Consider the following 19,430-nt stretch of genomic DNA (forward strand, 5'->3'; position numbering starts at 1 on the left):
CAAGGGGTAGGGGTCAAAACTGGAATTGGCCTTAGTGTGGGTGTGGGCATGTATATTTATTTGCAAATATTATATAGACTTAAAGTGACTTTTTATGTGTGTTATCAGTCCTTATGGAAATAACTGTCAGACTTTTGGTTTGTAGTTTTTTGTCTCATTTTGTGTCTCACGTTTTACTTTTCACTTCCTGTCTTTGTCTTTTTCCCTCACTTTCTCTGTGTACACCCGTGGCTCATTAGTTAATCGTTGCAGTTATATAAGCCGGTGTTTTTCCTGTGTCTCCTGTGTGTCCTTTGTTCTCTGAGGCTTCTGGTTTGTCTTCAGTTTTGTATTTCTCTTTAGTTTTGTCCTTGGACTTTTCTTTGCCTGCCTTCTGTTGTTTACATTTTGGACTTTGGACATCGGCTCATCATTAAAACTCGCTTTTTGTTCTTAGCCCTGCCCGCCTCGCTGTATCTGCATTTGGTTCCTCATCATTTACACACACCTTAACAACAGTATGTTGATTTATTCAGCCCTGTATTGCTGATTGTATGACATTTACGCCCTCACATGCATCCTGGGCAGATCTTCTAGAAAGTAGTTTCTTTGGGGTGACGAAGGTTATCTGTTAGGTAACACTCTTGGGGCTACAGCCGCATCGCGTCTGCAACAAGGATGCTCCTAGGCTGTTATTTCTCATTACGAGTGAACGTCGATTACGGGAATGATAGCCTCGTCTGCTATAATTGACCCGTTGCTTCGAATTGATACCATCTGTCTTCATACAGATGTAATGACCTTGTAATAAATCGACAGCTTATTGCATCAACCCTGGCTCTGTGTGACAAGTGACGGTTGGCTGCGAGGGAGGTCACAATGGATCAAGGGGCCTTCATCGAGTCACAAGTACAAAAGTTGGACAAGGAACTTTCTGTGAAGCACTTTGCGACATGACTGTCTTTCTCTCCAAGCTTTATACAATCACAAAGTATGGATGTTGTTCTTTCTTTTCTTTAATTATAGTATCAAAAGTAAATTGCAAGAGATGTTATGCACAAGAGCTATAATCAATCCCTTCCTTCCAAGTTGGCTGTCTCGTTAGCTGCTCTGAAATGATGTGTTTTGTGTTATTTTTGATCAGACATTCACACACCAAACCACTCATTAAGGGCAATAACTGTGTGAAAATTATAGGCATGTAAATGTCATCCAAGGCTCCCTACAAATAAACCTCGCAGTGAGATTTTCTGACCCTCTGTGGCTTGAAACCTTAACAGAGTCGCATCTTTTCAGGATGCGGTGCTTTTTTTTTGTGGGATGTAGCAGTAAAACTCGTCGTCATGGCTAACAACAAGTCGTATGTGGCTGTTTCTGTGTCTGCAGAGTCAGGACGGGCGTTTCGAAGTCCGGGGTCGTCACGGGAAGTCGGTGTTGACGATCAGCGGCGTCAGGCTCACCGACTTGGGTCGATTCGACTGCGAAGCGCTCAGCAGGATCGGAGGCCATCAGAAGAGCATGTTCCTGGACATCGAGTGTGAGTGTGTTTATTATCTGATCAGTTCTGCACATTCACACAGCTGTTTCCAGTTATTCCCGCTAATTAGACCGTGCACACTGTCCTGAGCAGAGGGCTAATCGGGTAAATTGAGTGAAAACACCTGTGTGACTGCACTGTAGGCTTGTATTAACATTCTCAACCCAGCTTTCCTGACCTGAACTATACTAATAAGAAAGTAACAGAGTGGAGAAATGGGAATTTCTTTCTTTTAGAGATAGTTTGGTTGTATCTTAGTACGACTTCATTATTGACACTATTGAAATTATAGCCTAACAGGTGCACTTTCCATGAGCGAGAGAGACCTCACGTTGTAGCGGCCCCCAACACATCCTGTGGAAGCCTGTTTCCAAAGAAAAGATGAAAACTGAATTTGAAAGTAATATTCCCGTGGTGAGTCATAATTCCGAGATAAAAAGTTGAAACCGTGAGATAAGTCCTAATTATGTGATAAAACATAATTATGAAATAAAAAGAGTAATAATAAGGAGATTAAAAGCCACAATTATGAGATAAAAAAATTCAAAATTATGAGAAAAGAAGTTGAAACTGTGAAATTGAAGTCGTAATTATGTGATAAAGATGTGATTCTGAAATATGAGTTAAAAGGGTTAAAAAAAAAAGATTAAAAGATTGAATTAACCTCATAATTTTGACTTTTTTTAAACTACCACAAGTGTTTTCAGGTAAAAAGTCACAACATTAAACATATAAACACATAACGGCACATTAGCCTCACCCTCTGCATCTTCTCCAGTGGCTTCCTCTTGCTCGATAGGTTACAAAACAATCCATTGTTGCTGATAGGAGTGTCCGTAAACTTGGGAAAACAGTGCAATTACTCAACATGTTTCATTAATACGTAAGTGTGATAGATAGGTGATAGCACCTAGTCTGTGGGCAAAATGGATAAGCATGTTACCTATGTACCCCTGCTCACCTGATATAACCCCACTCCTCCACCCTCTGCATCTTCATGTTTTGCCTCAGATCCACAATGTGAAAGCGAAGCACATTTAAGCCGTCAAATCAGCAACCTAGCATCGACACGTGAACCCCTGCGGTCTTGTTCCGAGTTCAAAAGTTCAACCGTGCTTAGTTCTAATAATTCTTTTCACACTTGGGCTGTTTTTCCTACTGAAGATCATTATAATATTATTATAATAAACCACTCACCCCCTCAAAGCCACTGTATCCACAACCCCACACACAGTCTTCACAAGGGTTAATTAGTGAGATGATATCATGCATCGCCTTCGGTTCCCCCCCCCCCGCGCTGACAGATCCCCTGCACCCCGTCAAGCGCACCCATTCCTCAGCGCTGGTTGTTTGGGGTTATTTGGGGCGGGTTATCCCCTGCCTAATGAGCTCTGAAGCAAAGATCTCGGTTTTGGCCTCGGAATGATTAACTTCATTATGAGCTCTGTTGCCTGAACGAAACCAGTGGAAAGTGCTTTTTTGTTTTTGGTGGCAGCATTTCCACCTTGAAGCTCAAAGGAGCAGCGAAGAGAAAGGGCACAAAAACAAATATATCTAGAGAGACAGTGGGGGGGGGGGAAATGAACACTATCTCTGTTGTCATGTGCAAACCAATTTTCTCCTCTTCTGGCTGAGGTGACTTCTGGGTTCATGGATTCCCCCTTCAAAATCTGCTTTGCATACTTCCTGAAAAGTTGACATTTCGAGGAAGAAGTCTGATGGCAAAAAAAACCACAGATCTCACGTGCATGCGCCCACTTTTCCGAGCATGAAGCAAAGCTGCTGTCATTATACTGTAAACTTGTTTTGCGGGAGCCACAGCTGACAACTCGCTCTCCAACTCGACTCCCACTCTGCAGAGAGACGCAGGCTGTGAGTCTGAGTGTGGCGGGGCTGAGCCAGCCGTTGCCACCGAACTAATGAACTCATTTACTAAGTCACTGCAGGCTGCAGGGGGATAACGCGTCCTCGGCTGTGACAGAGAGCCAGGCATCAATCTCTTTAATGGAATCCTGCAAGCGGGCATAAAACAACCATAATGCCTCTCCGACTGAGCTGGGCTGACTGGGCCAAAAGAAATCCTCACGACAGCTCGCCGCTGCGCTCGTCCATTACTGCCCTTCCTATTTGCCGGGGCAAACGAGCTTCTGTTTACATCCTTTATTTTTATTCTCGGGGAGATGATCGTAATGGAGATCCCCCCGCTCCTGGCATGAGGTGGCTGCAATTAGGTTAAAGTTTCTTTTTAACATTGCAGGAAGAGTTTGGGAAGTGTTAATGAAAGGCTTCCTCTTCTCCCTTTGAGGAATTTGCGGGTTAAGCCTCGGCGAGTCATTTTTGCCGTCTTTGATCATCCGGCTCAGCTTCACCTTTTGATTCGAGTGTTTAATTGGCGGCCACAAATTCCAAACACACCAGCAGCTACTCCTCTCGCAATTAAAATCTCGGTTAAGCAAAAGGATTCGCCTTCTGAATGAGCGTGTGACAGATTGCATCTCTATGTTTCGGACAGATATACCGAAGTTCCTGACCAACCACACCATCTTCTACTCGTGGGAGGGGAACCCGGTGAACATAAGCTGCGACGTGATGTCCAACCCTCCCGCCACCATGTTGTGGAGGCGGGAGCGCTTCACCATCTCCGCAGAGGGAACGGCCAACACGCGGGTGCACAGCGTGGAGGGCAAGTCTGTGCTGGAGGTGAGTCCAGAATCTGTCTGTCCGTGGTGAGTTTTACGAGCAATTACAGACCCAGTGCTGAAATGTAATATCTGCTGGGTTTGTGTTGGACCAAATAAGTAATGGAACTAATTTGGGCTCTTGCTACAACTTGTATTGGGACATTTTTCACATTTTTCTGATTTAATCAACCAGCCCAAAAAAAAGCAGATTAATCAAACTTGAAGTATCAAAGCAACTCAGCTCTAATCACAATGATATATGGGTTACTTTACCCAAATTACTTCCCCCGACCCTCCTTGGCTTTTGGCCCGTGGAGCACCATTAAAACTGCTGTAACCCTCGTCTGTTTCACAGTTAGCGATCCTCTCCCTCCTCTCTGCGTCACCACACTTGCACGACTCCTTTCTTCTTTTTTTTTTTCGAGGCAGCTCTCTTTGTCTCTTTCTTTTCTTCTACCGTTTTTCTTTGCAAGGTCTGTTTGGTTGCATGAGCCGTCACCAGTGGCGCTGGTAGCTTGGTCGCTGGAGGATCCTGCTCTCAGCACGTTCACGAGCAGACAGGTCCGCCTCTTTAATGAAGTTCTCTGTCCTGATTGGATAAAATGGCCAGGGATACCTTTTTAAGAGCTTTTTAACACTATTTTAAGGAAATATAGCACCCACACCAGTTTTAAAGGGGCACTGTGTAGTTTTGGAGAAGAAATTCAAACTCAGAATTTTAATATTTACAATATTAATGAGGTTATAATACAAACTCAAATATTTATTTTATCGTAACTGAATAAACAAGCTGCTCTCAGATAGACACTTTGAAGCTAGAAAGGTGGCAGAGTCCGCCACATATAAACAAAGTAAAACAGTATGAAATTGTGTTGTCCTTAAAGGTCAGTTTGTTTATTCAGTCATGAAAACAAAGAGAGTTTGTTTATTTAGTTTGTTTGTCAATGAAGATCTTTCTCCTATGATAAAAATTTCCTCCCAAAAACTACATAATGCACCTTTAACTCCAACCACTGGTATCTGGCTTTTGAGCCGCTTAATGCTCCACGTCGTTCACCAGCTTGTCGCTAACTATGTCTGTCAGCTGTTTGGGGCTGATTAGCTAGCGTACAGTGGGTTCATGAGAGGTGTTTTGGAAAGAAGTTGATGAGAAACAGTCAATTTGTGGCCGTAACAGTCAAAGAGCTCAAAGAAAATTCTCCGGTGTTGATCCTCAACGTGTTCAGTCATTTGACCCATGATCAGTGCTGCTGTAAAATGCCTCTTAGGTCTTTGAACATCACAAAATATCTCATTTCACCTCCTTGGAAGCAGAAATTACGTTGACATTCTCATCAATGGGGGTTTTTGTTGGTCATAAACCATTTGATTCATTCAAAGCTGAGTTGCTGTCTCTGTTTCTAGGTGACTCCGATGTCCGACAGGGACTTTGGCCGCTACAACTGCACAGCCAGGAACAACATTGGAGTTCGGTACCAGGAGTTCATTCTGGCTCAGGCAGGTGAGTGTGCATCCGCTATTGTTTGGCCCGAGCTAATGAGATTTGGCGACTTCATATCAGGTCCAGAATGTGTGGAGTCAGGGATCCCAAACCTTTTGAATCACCGCTCTCACGCTAACCCGAACTGTTCAACTGCTCTGTAACCCTCTACCTCTCGACTAATGGTAATAGCCTTATTTGCAATTCACAGGGAGATAAATTCCACTACAACTCCCAACCCCTATTCAGCCTAGCCTAATCTCAAATAGTGCCGGCTGATTTACCATACCCCTCGCTATTTACTGAAGTACCCCCTAATTTACGGTAGCGCAGGCTAATACACAATAGTGCAGTCCAATTATCTTTAGTGCAGATTGAATTGCTCTGGCTAAGGAGAAAAGTAGTGAGAAAAAAGCTGACCTAATACGTAGTCTTGCAGGAAAACAATGTGTTTTGGAAGTTGTTTTGACACTTGCACAATACACAAAATGCACACTGACACCCACACACTCATGTAAATGTAAAAAGTTTGAGTCAGTAATGGAGTCAGAAGAGAGATGATCTCCAGTGGAAGCTGCAGGAACTCACTGTCCTCAGAGAAACCTTGAACAAAAAAAACGCTTGTCTCTTTTATTTTAACAGGGACACAAGTAAACACATGCGTATGCTTTTAAAGTGATGCACACGCCGGAAGAAAGGGCAAATTTGTTGGTTTGCGACTAAAACAACTCCAAGGACGAATGAAAAATGCAGCTGAGTGATGCACCACCGTCCCTCAAAACGAAGCAAATGATGTTAAATTGCTTTCAAGGCTTTCAGTTATCATAGCAATAATGTCTATTTTAAGTTATATTACAGGGATGACAGCGATGTAATAGGTGAGTTGGTGCCCGCCTGCAGCTTTAAAAGCAACATTACCTTCAGTTAGAAAATGCATTTAATTGCGTATTGTAGATTTATTTGATGTATTCAGTGGCTTTCCAAGGTTTTGGTGAAAGTACAGTGGTCGTTGCACAATAATAGAAAGAACGGAGTAATTAATGAGACTGTCACACAATCTCTTTTATCGCGTTTTCTCGTACAATCAGCCGAGAAAGTCAAACAAAAGTGGTTTTAAATCAACAGCGATACAGAACAACTGTTGTAAAGAACTCCATTGATTAAAAAGTTGGTCAGAAACAGTTGATTTGTGGCCGTAAAGCTCAAAGATGCTGAAATTCCCCATGGAGCAGGTGTTGATTCACAGTGGGATCGGCACTACAGACGACACAATACTTTTCACGATACACAGTCATTTGTTAATACGAGAATGCTGATTAGTTGTTGTCGCGTGTTCATAAAGAGAACAGAGTAATTAACGAGACACGATCTCATCTATCGTATTTTCCTGTACAATCAGCCTCGAAAGTGAAACAAAAGGGGTTTTAAATCAACAGTGATGCGACTCAACTCAATAGATTAAGCTATCTGTGCACAGATTAAGGGCTCTAAATATGTGTGCACAAGCATATGTGAGCATGTAATATGAAATTCGGGATGCAGTTGGACACTTGGCATGCATCTCTGATTAAATATGATGTTTATTTCTAAACAAATGGAGTTTGAATGTGCTTGGCAGAGCTTTTGGCATGCAAAACTGTGAATCCAGTTTTAATTATGGAGATTCTTCATCTGTGATATAAACTGATGTTTTGTTTTATTTGTTCGTTTGTTTTCAGTGAATTCATATTTCAGTTCAGCCGCAAAATATCTGTTGTATTTACATGTATTTAGCATTTTCTTTCCCTTTTTTTTTGGTATTTTATACATTCAGTGATACAAAAAAACAACAAAAACAGAAAACAACGAAAAAATTCTATCTACAAATATACAAATTAACTGAGAACCCTGTTAATTAAACAGTCAAAGTAATCTGAAACCATCGTCAGTAGACAGTTCGTTTGCAAATGCTTATTTTTAGGTTGTTTTTTTTTTTTATTTTTAAAGCACAGCATCCCAACTTTTTTGGGATCTTTTTTAATTGTAATTCAATTGCTGTTTGTTATTCTTGTCTTCTCAGATGTACCATCGAATCCGTACTCGGTGCGTCTCTCAGCCGTTTCCCAGCGCTTGGCGACCGTCACCTTCATGAAGCCCGACTCGCACGGCGGGGTGCCCATCAGCTACTACCTGGTCCAGTACAAGGAGGTCGGCTCACAGGACTGGAGGGACGTCAAGTCGCACAGTGTCCAGAGTGAGTTGTGTTTACGCTCATTTGATAATCTTAAAAATGTTTTCAAATCTTGATGCTCTTCTCTCCAAAAAGAACATTCATCTACTATCGAGCTCAGCTCCATTATGTGTTTTCATTGTGAAGGACGGCTAAAAGCACACTTGTACTCACGTCTACTTTCATCTCCTCAAGCCATCAGATCAATGAGAAAAGCTTTCACCTGGTCACATGCTCGGCTCATTTCATGGACACAGCTGTAAGGTCTCCTACATTGTTTATCTGAGGGGTTGGTTAAAAGCAGTGATCAGTGCCGGTGATCCAGAAATAAATTACACATTTCCAGCTCCATGGAACAAAATCTCACATTGTTCAGTCAAACAGAGGCCGCCGTGAGCCGTGTCTGAGACCGGCTGGGAGTTTTACGATCCGCTGATCTCTAACAGAGGTTGATAAAAGACATTTTCTCAGCTCCACTTGAACATAAAACAGACATTATGCAGGTTTTAGACCATTTCACACAGACAATGGAGGCTTTACCATACCACCTACCAGTAGGTGTTTGAGGAAAGGGGATGCCATCCACCTGGTTAACCTGCTACCACCCCAAAATCAGTAGCTTGATCACGCTATGCTGAGTTGAATGAGTTGTAATCTTTCTTGATTCTTTCTACATACATAACATAATTTAAAGCTAATTTAATCAGGTTTAAAAGTGAATCCTTGTTGGAGCAGTACTTAAAGAAAAACGTGTAAAAACAAACTTTTAAATATAAATGAGCATCATGTGCTATAGTGTTATGTTATATTTAAATTATTTATATATAAATAATGATTAAATATATATGATATACATTAAATTATACTTAAAAATCATCCCATTTATATAAATGAGAGTGGCAAGGTCCAGTAGTCCCCTTTGGAAATCAAGATCCATGCATTATTCCCTGAGGAATTCGTGAAAATGTAGAAAAACACTTCTGTAATGGGGTCTATTCTCCATCCTCCATCCAAGTTTCAAGGAAATCCGTTCAGTGGTTTTTGTGTAATCCTGCAGACAAACCAACCAATTGACAAACAAACATACACAGGAGAAATCATACCTTCCTTGGCGAAGGTAGTAAATGCTGACGGTAACGACCCCTCAGTGATCAGAATTTGGCATAAAAAAGTACAACAATGCCAAGTATACACACACAAAACTCACAGCTGCTACTTCTACAAGATAAACATCCTATCAGACGTTTCACCAGCATTTCTGTCTGCTAACCCGACCGCAAATTGAAGAACAGCGATCAAACATGAGTAGAAACCGTATCACATCATCTCTCGAGCGATCCTTCAAAGCCTTGGCCCTGACATGTTTTTGGGTCACGACGAACCTCAAACACCTCGTGGGGAGAGTGCCAGAAACCCATCGAAGCCAGAGGAACACGCTCCTCCTCTTCTTATGCTTCCATGACTACAAATTGATTTCTGAGCCTGTTGGTGGGAAGCAGGTGAAGGATGGTTGGATGGAAAATAGAAGCCAGAGGAGTAACGGCGGGCTGATAAGCAGGTCCGACAAACCTGAAGGGCTTATCGCTAATATCCCTCATTTCAGAGTCAATTACAATATGGAGATGCGGTGCAGTGAATACTAAACTGTGGTAGTTTAAAAGTGTACATGAACACGTGGAGGGAAAAGAATGAAGGACACGCATGAAGGAAAAAGGAGAAAACATCAGGAATAGAAAATTGACCCTTCATACGAGATTAGGACTAAAATATGAAAATTGCGAGCCAGACTAATTACAAACCAGTAAGTGGCATCATATTATCATAGAAGCCACTCGAGATATCCTCAGTCGAAGATCCTCACACACTAAACTCTTCAATATAATGAGATGCCTGGACTCGTTTCATTTGAATGCTTTTGCCCAAATTGAAATATCTGCTTATAGCCTGGAAAGTAACCTAGCGCTGCTGCAAATTGCAGAATTTGTTTTCAGTTCCAGGACTAAAGAACTGCAAAAGCACCTATTACCATTCAAGTATTTAATTTGTGCAGACTGACAAAAACAACAAGTTTCACTCAAGCTCATTACACCACCGACTCTAATGCTGCCTTTTCCTGAACAGTGAAGGTTATGTAAATAGACTCTTGTGACTGTAGGACTTAAACAGGAATCTGTAATGTGCTCTGATGATGAGACTTCCTGTTTTCTTCGATATTCAGTGTGGGTGCGACAGATTACGCTGTTCTGACACTGTCACTTTATAATAATGTGCCACCTGGTCTTTGAAAACATTGTTTATCGCGCCAAATTGTGCATAGGTCTCTTTTCCATACAGTAAGCTTTTATACTGAGAGACTTGCAACAAATGAGCACATAAAAAATGATGGAATCAAGCCAGTAACACATTATATTAGTATATCTGTATTAATTTCAATGCCTAACTCAAATTATGACCCTAAAAATGTGTAATAAGCAGTAAGTGATTCTAGGGGGGGTGCAGGGGAATGTCATCCCCCTTGTTAACCTCTCCATTTTCACTTGTTTAGTCCAATATGTTGGTATCGTCTGCACGACTCCTTGTACCTTTATCTGGCTGAGGTTTTCTGAGAGATTTATAATTTGGCCTCGTTGGCCTGCCCGACCCACCAACCCCACATTTGATGAACTGGAAATGACCTCAACAGTCAACTAGCTTACAAATCTGACCTTCAAGAATCATCAGAATCCTTCAAACTAAAGTGTTTTGGGTGATCAAACACATCTAAAAACACCCACCCTCCAACACTTTTCCCAAGTCAGAATTGGGGGTACAATGTCTGCCAATTTGATGAGCACACCCACTGAACCAGCCATTGGCGGAGCCATTGTCTAGGTCCAATTACCTCTGTTACTTTTTGTGTGATCAATAAATTGCAATACTTTGAGAAGAAACTGTTCAAAAGTGTGCAATCTTAGCCCCATCTGTAAGATTATTGTGTTCCACCCCTCTTTATGACAGTAGGCCTTACGTCCAACCTTCAAGTGGTGGTCATTTGATTCCACGCAGTATGAGCATCGGCATGGTCGGCTCACAATTGGCGTCAGTTCATCTCAAAGGTGCTGGATGGAGATGGCTTCCCAAACTGGGAAAGCCATGTCTTTATCGTCTTGGCTTTGCTTATGAGGGCATTATCATGTGGAAAACAGCAAAGAGTCTCCCCAAAAATAACAAGTCAACAAGGGTAAATGCATTTCACCATGAACATTGTGTCCAGTGGAAACCAGTCTTGAAAACACATCTTCAAATGTGAAAGACTCACTGATGAATAATGCAGCCGGTCCTTGGAAACGGGTTAATAATGGAGTTGGGACCGTGCCATGCCATGAGCAATTGCAATCAGATTTTGTGAATTCATGAGTGATTTTTCCATTCAGCATTTTAAAAGTCATTGTTAACCTTGATGCTTTAAGGCCTGTTTGTTCTTTTCCTAATCCACTATGGCCCAAACCATGAAAAACACATTGTGCTAATACTCTGATTCATGGTCGCCGCATATTTTCTTGGTGACTCAAGCTCTGATCCTTTTCTCCCTCCAGCCACAGTGGTGCTGACAGGACTGGAGCCCAACACGACGTACGAGGTCCGAGTGGCAGCCGTCAACGGGAAGGGTCAGGGAGAGTACAGCCACACGGAGACCTTCCAGACTTTACCCATCCGTAAGTCCTCCAGCGTGACCGGACGTGGCTCGTTTCGTGGCACATTCTTCACAATAAGAGCCTCTCAGCTCGTTAGGATCTGCCCCAAAAGGGATCTTCAGATGTAGTCTAACAGCCAATTACAGATGTATGCAGTCATAATCACTTTTATTCATCGCTAGATTGGTTTTATGGTAAATTAGCTTGGGTTAATTGTTAATTATTGGCACATCCCAGCATTTCACAAATGTTGATGTGCAGGACATGATCGATTGCAAAACCCAGAGAGTACCAGAGTGTGTCACACAGATAAAACAGACAATTTATTTGTGTCCTGATTTCACATAATAAAATAAAGATATGTGATAGAAATGCAAAATCCATTCAAAGCAACTCCAGCGTGCTTATATATAAAATGGTTACAACCTCCTCATATTTCAGTGATATCCAGATTATTGGAGCCCGGAATAGATCCTGTCAAATTTGTGTCTTGATGTAAAAACTGCTGCATTAAAAGTTATATACTGCAGGGCTTTTATGATAAGCATTTTATGTATTCTGGCAATCTGGCACAGCAGGATTTGCAGTAAATCTCAGCAAGGGCGTAGAGAAAAGCATCTCCACTGTTAATATTATACAGCGGTGCAGCTACTGAGAATGAATGTTGGAAAGAAGAGCCAATTAGCAAAATACAGTGAATAATAAGAAGCTCCAGTCGACATTAGTTATAGCCAGGCAGTGGGAGTTGCCTTGTAATATGAATTTAATTCAGCTTAAAACCGTCTCTCTCCTTGTACCGCATCCTTATCTCATATCTCACATTGCCACCTGCTCCCCTCCTTGGGAATACACACTAACACACACACACACACACACATCCTCTCACAGACAAAAAAAAAATACACACAATGACACATTGTTTTGCCGCTGAAGCCTCCTCCCCTCCTGTTTCCCTCAGGAGAGCCGAGTCCGCCGGCGGTCCACGGGCAGAGAGCGATGGGCAAGGCCTACAGGCTGGGGCTGGTCAAGCAGGACGACGGAGGGATGCCCATCGTGGAGTATATAGTCAAGTACAAGACTGTGAGTACTTTACCTGTAGTGCTGGTTATCCATCTCGATTGTTGTGGTGTGAGTAGCCAAGTTTTGGAAGTATCAGTCGTGGAGTCCTAGACTCATGGTGCTCAAGTCGCCAAAAAATACTTGGAAAAAAAACCTCAACAGCGATGTCTCTTTCTAGAAATCACAAGCCTGTAACGTCCCCATTAAAATTTACACTTCACCCTTGTTTGAGTAACGTTTGGCAAAAACTACAGTGTCCAGCTGTGTCAGGACATTATTCTGCCTTTTTTAAAGATGAAACTAAACATGTGTGTCCAAGTTTTTAAAAGAAAAGGAGTCTGAAAGTACTGAGAGAAGCACTGACACATTCTTGGTTTTGGTGTTTTCATGGATTATCCTCTAAAACAGGATTACGTTGACTAAAAACCCATTAGAAGCAAAATAATTATTAAAGTTTCTTAAGCAGGGAGAGATATTAGTTAAACCCTTTACACCGAAATTATACCGGCTGATTGAATTCATTAAAACAGAGCTTCAGATTGACTGTCTGCCTAACTTTCCTAACCAATTATGTAAATGATTGTTCAGAAGGAATAAAAGTGCAAATACATGTTTTTCTTCGTTTAAATCACAGCACACGCAACAAGGAATTTCAGTAAGAAAAATATCTTTATACATTTTTACACTCCGACCACTGAAAACGTTCAGTCGCACTTGACAGATTTTGGGGAATTTCAGAACCAGCGCATTATCTGGTTAAACCATTTCTGCTCTGAAACATCAATATGTCTTTATGACCTTTTTTTTACTGTACAGGAAAAACTCAAGGACCCATATCAGCTGTTCTGCATGTTAACCCATTACAAATAACATGTTTTGATCAGGCCCAGTGAGTTCTTATAACTTTCTTAAAAATAATTTTGTTGTCGTAGTTAGTTAGTCTATTTTCTTATGCTGTCCTTCTGTTATTTAACGCATTTGCACAAAATTGATTTGTCCTGTTTTTCTTTGATGACATCCCATTCACAAAACTTTTGGATCCATCTTTATATTTTTAATAATTATGATGATGGTCACTGTTCAATATCTATGATTGTTAGTCCTCTATAGTCATTGCAGCACATCATAACTACTCACTACTTAGAAGGCTACCATGAAAATAATAACATTCATATTTGCCAACATTTCTTACAATTGAGCTTAATATTCCCCTACACTGAATAAAGCGAGGCTGCCTCTTACTAATTTAACAAAAGAGGGCCAGCCATATAAAAGAGACATTGTCTTTAATTTTGAAGTATGTTATTTTGTCTCACATAAAAGACACCAAAACAGTTCGAAGTCATTGATTTTCCTTTGTGTCTGACACAATAGCGACACAGGATGTGACATTGGGAATGCATTTTTCCTCCCAATGGAGTGTGTGTGACTCACTAGCTTAATAGGTTCCTGTCGATTGAGTTGAGCGGGTGCGTTTGTGCCAAAATGAATAATGTTCTGCTTGAGAATCTCTATTTTTCTATCCTTGTGTCGCTTACGATTCGCGTTTTAAATGACAGTACACACACGCGGGCCCTCAGAACTCGCTCATCCATTTAAGTAGTTGATTTTTTTGTGTGTGTAACATAGCAAAAAGCAGCTTAAACTCGAAAGATAAGGCGAGCGACAGACGGAGATGAAGCCAGGAAGCAGAATAGATGGCACTTGTACAAAAACTCTCCACAGGACTAAGTGGATTTGAGCTGGTCCAATTCTCCTATCTCCCCAATGCTAATGTGTCCAAGCAGGCAGTTCTGTGTCTCATTGAAGAGGCGACAGCGATTTAAAATAATGCAGCTGCAGATGAAAAACATGCTGCGGAAAAGAGGGTCAGGAAGTCTCAGAGAGGTCCTTCGAAGGCCATAGCTGGGGAAAAGGCAGATGCTTCACACCCCAGTAACCTTAGCGCCTTGTCTGGCATCCGGAGAGTACAACTGCTTCATCATGGAGGGGCAGAAAGGACGAACCTGCAGACCCGTCATAGTCAAACATCTGCACTCTGGACCTTAACTTAAAAGGGGCTAGTTCTGTCCATGGAGGTAGAGGTAAGGCATGCGCCACACTTGGCATGCTCTCGATGTGCAGCTCATGGCCTGACTCTTCAGTTTCCAATCCAAAAGGGGAAGGAAGGGAGGAAGGAAGGGAAGACAGAATGATGTAAGGAAGGGGAAAAAAGAGAAAAAGCAGCAGCCACAAAGGAAGGTATCAGAGAACTTGTGTGATCTTGATGAAAAGCAGAGGATTACCCTTTTCTCCTTACTTATGCAAGTGCATCTGCGTGGGCGTTTCACAACTGCAACTCAATTTCTTCTCGCAGAGTAACCCCTCCGAATCCCCAGATTAAAAACACAAAGGGTAAGCTGCTGTTTATCACAAAAAAACAACACTTCCTCAGCTCTCTCTTTGACGCTCGGAAACTAAACGTAGCGCATTGATTTAAAGTTGCTATTTATTCAAGGGTGTACCTTTCTCTCCTCTATCCTCTCCTCTCAGGATAAAGAGGAGCAGTGGATGACCAAGCTCGTCCCAGGAGCCAACGATTTCGCGATGCTCCAGCCGCTGCAGTGGAACACGAGATACGAGGTGGAGATCACGGCGCGCAATGTCAAGGGCCTATCGGAGCCCACCTTCTATCAGTTCTTCATGCCGCAGAAACCAGACATTACAGGTAAAAGCATGATAAAAGCAAACTTTGTGTTGTACTTTGCCTTTTTAATCCGCTTCTAGCGGGACATTTACTGCCTCTTAAAAGTCCCCAGAGAACATTTGTGATCTTGTTGTGTTTAGCCTTGTGTTATCCATGCCACTGGAGAGAAAGAGCGATACCAAAGGTGATAGTAAAAGCGAGATGTACCAGTCGAGATAAAGCGAGCCTCGGAGTGCAGCAGGCCTCATAGCTGCTTTGCTTTCTGGACAAATGAGGCTGCAGTCAGCAGAGAAATTGGTGCCTGCGCTCCTCCTGCAATGGATTTCTCCACCGAATGATTGTTGAATGGCGTCTGAATCCGAGAGACCAGAGAGAAGAAGTCGAGGGGGGGTTTCTTTGTGTCTGGAGATTTTTCTTCAGTAAAACTTTATTGTAGCCGCACTAAAACTTTTATCTGACATGGTGTCAACTACATTTGGTCATTTATCTGCAGGAATAAGAAACAAAATGAGCCCAGAACTTCAAGTTTCATCACGGATATCTTGTTTCTGAGTGTTAAAGGACTCAATTGAACCATTGATCCTGCCCCAGTGTCACAAAATATAATGTCAAAAAATACAGTTCTCTAAAGAAAAGTCTCCTTCTGCTCTCCTTTAACTAGCTAAGTACTACTCTGTGAAAGTTTGCTTGGAAAAATGTTAATGTAGGCCTCTCAAGTCTGCATCTTTTTTGGAAAAGGGATAAAACTATAAAAATAACTATGTAAAAACACCCACTCTTCCAAGTGATTATCTCTGTGCTTACGTAGCTCATATAGAGGTGTCAGTATTAGATTGAGACTGTTTCATAACCTGTTAAAGTCCTCATAGACTTAATGTGACCAGTAAGGAGCTTCTATGCCCGCCCTAGAGCCTACAACAGCCAACAAGCTCACCAAGACAGGAGACCCACGTCTTGTTCCATCCCCTCTCTCCTGAGACACTTTCACGCCAGCCATCATGTAGCCAATGTGATTTAGAATCGGGGAATATATACTTGTTATTGGTTTTTAAGGTCTACACTTGAAAATTATGCAAGTTTATATAGTTTTATGCATTTTGCCTCCACAAAACAAGGCGTCCTACATTTCCCACAATGCTAATCAACAGCGTCTTTCATCATTAGGGTTATTTTCTTAAACATTAACTGAACTTTTATGTTTAAAAACAGTGAAATAATAATTACCTCAGGACATGTTTGGTTTGCTTTGGCTGCTGTAGACCAAAGCGGAAAATAACAGCATGTTGGATTAGTTTAAGGTTGCTCTGCCAATCAAGTGCTTTAAAAGGTTATTCATTATTGCTTCCAAATGGAGATCAAACCAAAGTTTATTTCAGTGACTGACAGCAATTCCTATTAGACATATATTTGTATCATACAGAGCTGAGACAGTCCGCTAGTCTACCAGTTGACTGACAGGAAATGAATCACAATTAATTTGATAATTGGCTAAACCTTTGAGTCGTTTATCAGGAAAAGCTTTTGCAGCATTTCGTTTAATTAAAAAATAGAATCATCAGTTGCAGCATGTAATCTTTCGGTTGGTCCACGTTGCATCGTCACTATCAAAAATTGGAGGCGGACCAAGACTCCTCTATTAAAGTGCCGTCGTCCACACCAGGGATTCATTCACACCTGTTCAAATAAACAGCAACGAACGGTGAAATCACACCGGGGTCCGCCTCAGAGCAGCCCGGCTCAAATGAAAATACCCCCAGGCTGTGGTTTTCTTCTTTAAAAAACACCACTCTCCTCTTCTTCTTCTGTTCTTCTTACTATTTACCCACCGGTTCTCCCGTGGTACCACTTTGCAATTCTGCACGAGAAAGCAGCAGACGGAGTGCTCCTGCACGGCTAGTCGAGCTCTTTTCTCATTTGGAGGACCGACACAAACGTCGTTTTCAGCTCGGCGTCGTCCTCACAGTGTGTTGAGGTTTACGCTTCTGCCTCATGAAAAGTGTGTGTCGGTCTCGCGCTTAATGTCCCAGAAAGAAAAAAAAAAGAAATGGAAGCCTCTTATTTCCGAGTCCTGCGGGCCAAACTTCTAGCGCACACGTGTGCAGAAATGCAAACAGAAGCTTTGAACTATGCAGCGCGCGACACCTCACTTTGAAGCTAGAACACCCACGCTTACAGACACATGTTTTGTTGGAATAAAAAATGTTACCCGCGCTTCCTCCCCCCCCGCAGACCTCGTGAAACAAACAAAACAAAAGAAGGCTTGTTGTTTTGCTCTCTTCTCGCAGCCTGTTTGTGCTGTTTTGTATCAAGCAAGTGTTTGCCTCTGTCATTACAGCGGCCGGCTAAACTGCCTGCGAGAGCGTGTGCTGCTTTTCAAACTGGAAAACAAGAACGGGGGGGGGGGGGGGGCGGCGAGCTTAAGGCGGGTCACTTCGATTGGCTGTCCTCTCTTGTTAGCGAACAGCGGTGCATCGTGGGAAGGAGCCCGGGAGGGGACAGACGGGGAGAAAATGCTTTTCTTTAAACATGTTTGAAGATCCTCTGAATCGCTCGCTCAAACTTTGCCTCTGCCCCTGCACCAATTTACAGTTTAATAACGGCAGTTTGTGTTTACTGCATTTCCATTAAGTCGAGGCGTCAATCTTAATACTTTTCCGCTGCAGGTTAAACAGGCTCACATGTTCTTCTCCGCTGAATCGAATAAGTCTGGTCAGCTCAATCAACAATATTACTTTTGAAATATCTGCCAATACCAATTTCTGCACCTCGCCTCATATAAACACACTCACGGGGACGCCGGATGAAAGAAACATCTCCCCTGTTTTTTCTTTATCCCCCCTCCCCCCCGCCACAGAAAATGTGTTCACACTATATAGGTGCTTTCTATTTCTCACCAACCAATTTCTCTCTTCAATTCTCCCTCTATGTATTATGCATTCGCTGGGTATTGAATTGGCACTTTTTCGTTTTCTCCTCCTCCTCCTCCTTCCTCCGTCTTTTTTTAGTTTGCACCAGGCTGCGTAACCTTCTGCCCCCTCCTGCTCTCAGAGAATCCTTTAAGAAAAATGCCATTGATTGCAACGCTGCCCTCGGTTCCTTTTCAATTTACTCTTCTTCCTTTGAGCCTTTTTTCTTTTTTTTTATCAAATCAAATTTTTCTTTTCACTGTCTAAATGGCAGCGCTGCCACTCTGCCCTCCACAATTACAACATTGTGTTTCTAACGCCAGATTTTGTGTTTTGCCTTGTGAACCCTCTTTGCATGGCTCCACCAGACTGCTGTGTTGACGAAGGCGCTTTTTGTCCTCACAGTTTTGTACCAAGACATCACTGTGGCTTGACATGACTTTAGCATTTGAAAAGGCGGACGACTTGTTAAATGCACTTTTGGCAAATGGACTTTTAACTGGTTATGAAAAGGTCTCAATTTAATACAGTTAACACGACATCAGGGAAAAAGAAGATTGGCTATTTTTGTATAGTTATTATAGTTCTTTAATTCTTAAAGGGGCAGTTTGTAAGAATTTAGTTAGGGATGAGCAAAGTACTCGGCTCAAACGAGTAACAGGTACAGCATATGTACTTTTCACATCATAAGAGTAAAGGTTAGATGATCTCCCGTCGGCTCGCTTCTACCTCGGGTTGTAAAATGTCTTCACTCATCTGTTGCAAAGAAGTAAGCATGCTAACCAGCTAGCCCCAGCCCTTCAAGCTGTAAAGCTCCTGTGCTAGCAGTGTAAACGCCAACATACATCAGGTCCCCAAGCTCCCAGTCCAGACCACTAGCTGCATGCCTAACTGAGCTAACTTGCTAACGGCAGCTGCTACAGCTACATGGTAAATATATTATGTGGTGAATATAAAAATAACACACCTGGTCAGCTAGCTCCAGCCAGTCTCGCTCAAAAGCTCCTGTGCTAGCGATGTAAACACCAACACACCTGGTCCCCGAGCTCCCAGTCTGGACTGCTAGCTGCACAGCTAACTGAGCTAACGGCAGCTACAGTTAGAAGCAGTTAGCGGTTACTCTGGTGATATGCTGATCCTTATTTGCTTTGAGGGAAAAGCTCTGTAGTCTGTTGGTATGGTAGGACCCTTTGTCCACAGGGGTTGCCAGAATCAACAG

The 19,430-nt window shown here is 42.3% G+C and overlaps 1 protein-coding gene across 1 annotated transcript in view; it reads left to right on the plus strand.

Annotated features, from left to right (window-relative positions):
• The window catches only part of LOC140991953 (neural cell adhesion molecule 2-like), a 184,489-nt gene that overhangs the window by 140,686 nt on the left and 24,373 nt on the right, over positions 1-19,430 (plus strand). Inside the window, exons 9-15 of the mRNA XM_073462125.1 lie at positions 1,366-1,516; positions 4,029-4,216; positions 5,602-5,698; positions 7,737-7,910; positions 11,462-11,581; positions 12,519-12,640; positions 15,152-15,326. Of these exons, the coding sequence (XP_073318226.1) occupies positions 1,366-1,516; positions 4,029-4,216; positions 5,602-5,698; positions 7,737-7,910; positions 11,462-11,581; positions 12,519-12,640; positions 15,152-15,326 (1,027 nt within the window). The remainder of the gene's footprint in view (positions 1-1,365; positions 1,517-4,028; positions 4,217-5,601; positions 5,699-7,736; positions 7,911-11,461; positions 11,582-12,518; positions 12,641-15,151; positions 15,327-19,430) is intronic.

The sequence above is a fragment of the Pagrus major genome, chromosome 24 (assembly GCF_040436345.1).
Source record: "Pagrus major chromosome 24, Pma_NU_1.0".
NCBI lineage: Eukaryota > Metazoa > Chordata > Actinopteri > Spariformes > Sparidae > Pagrus > Pagrus major.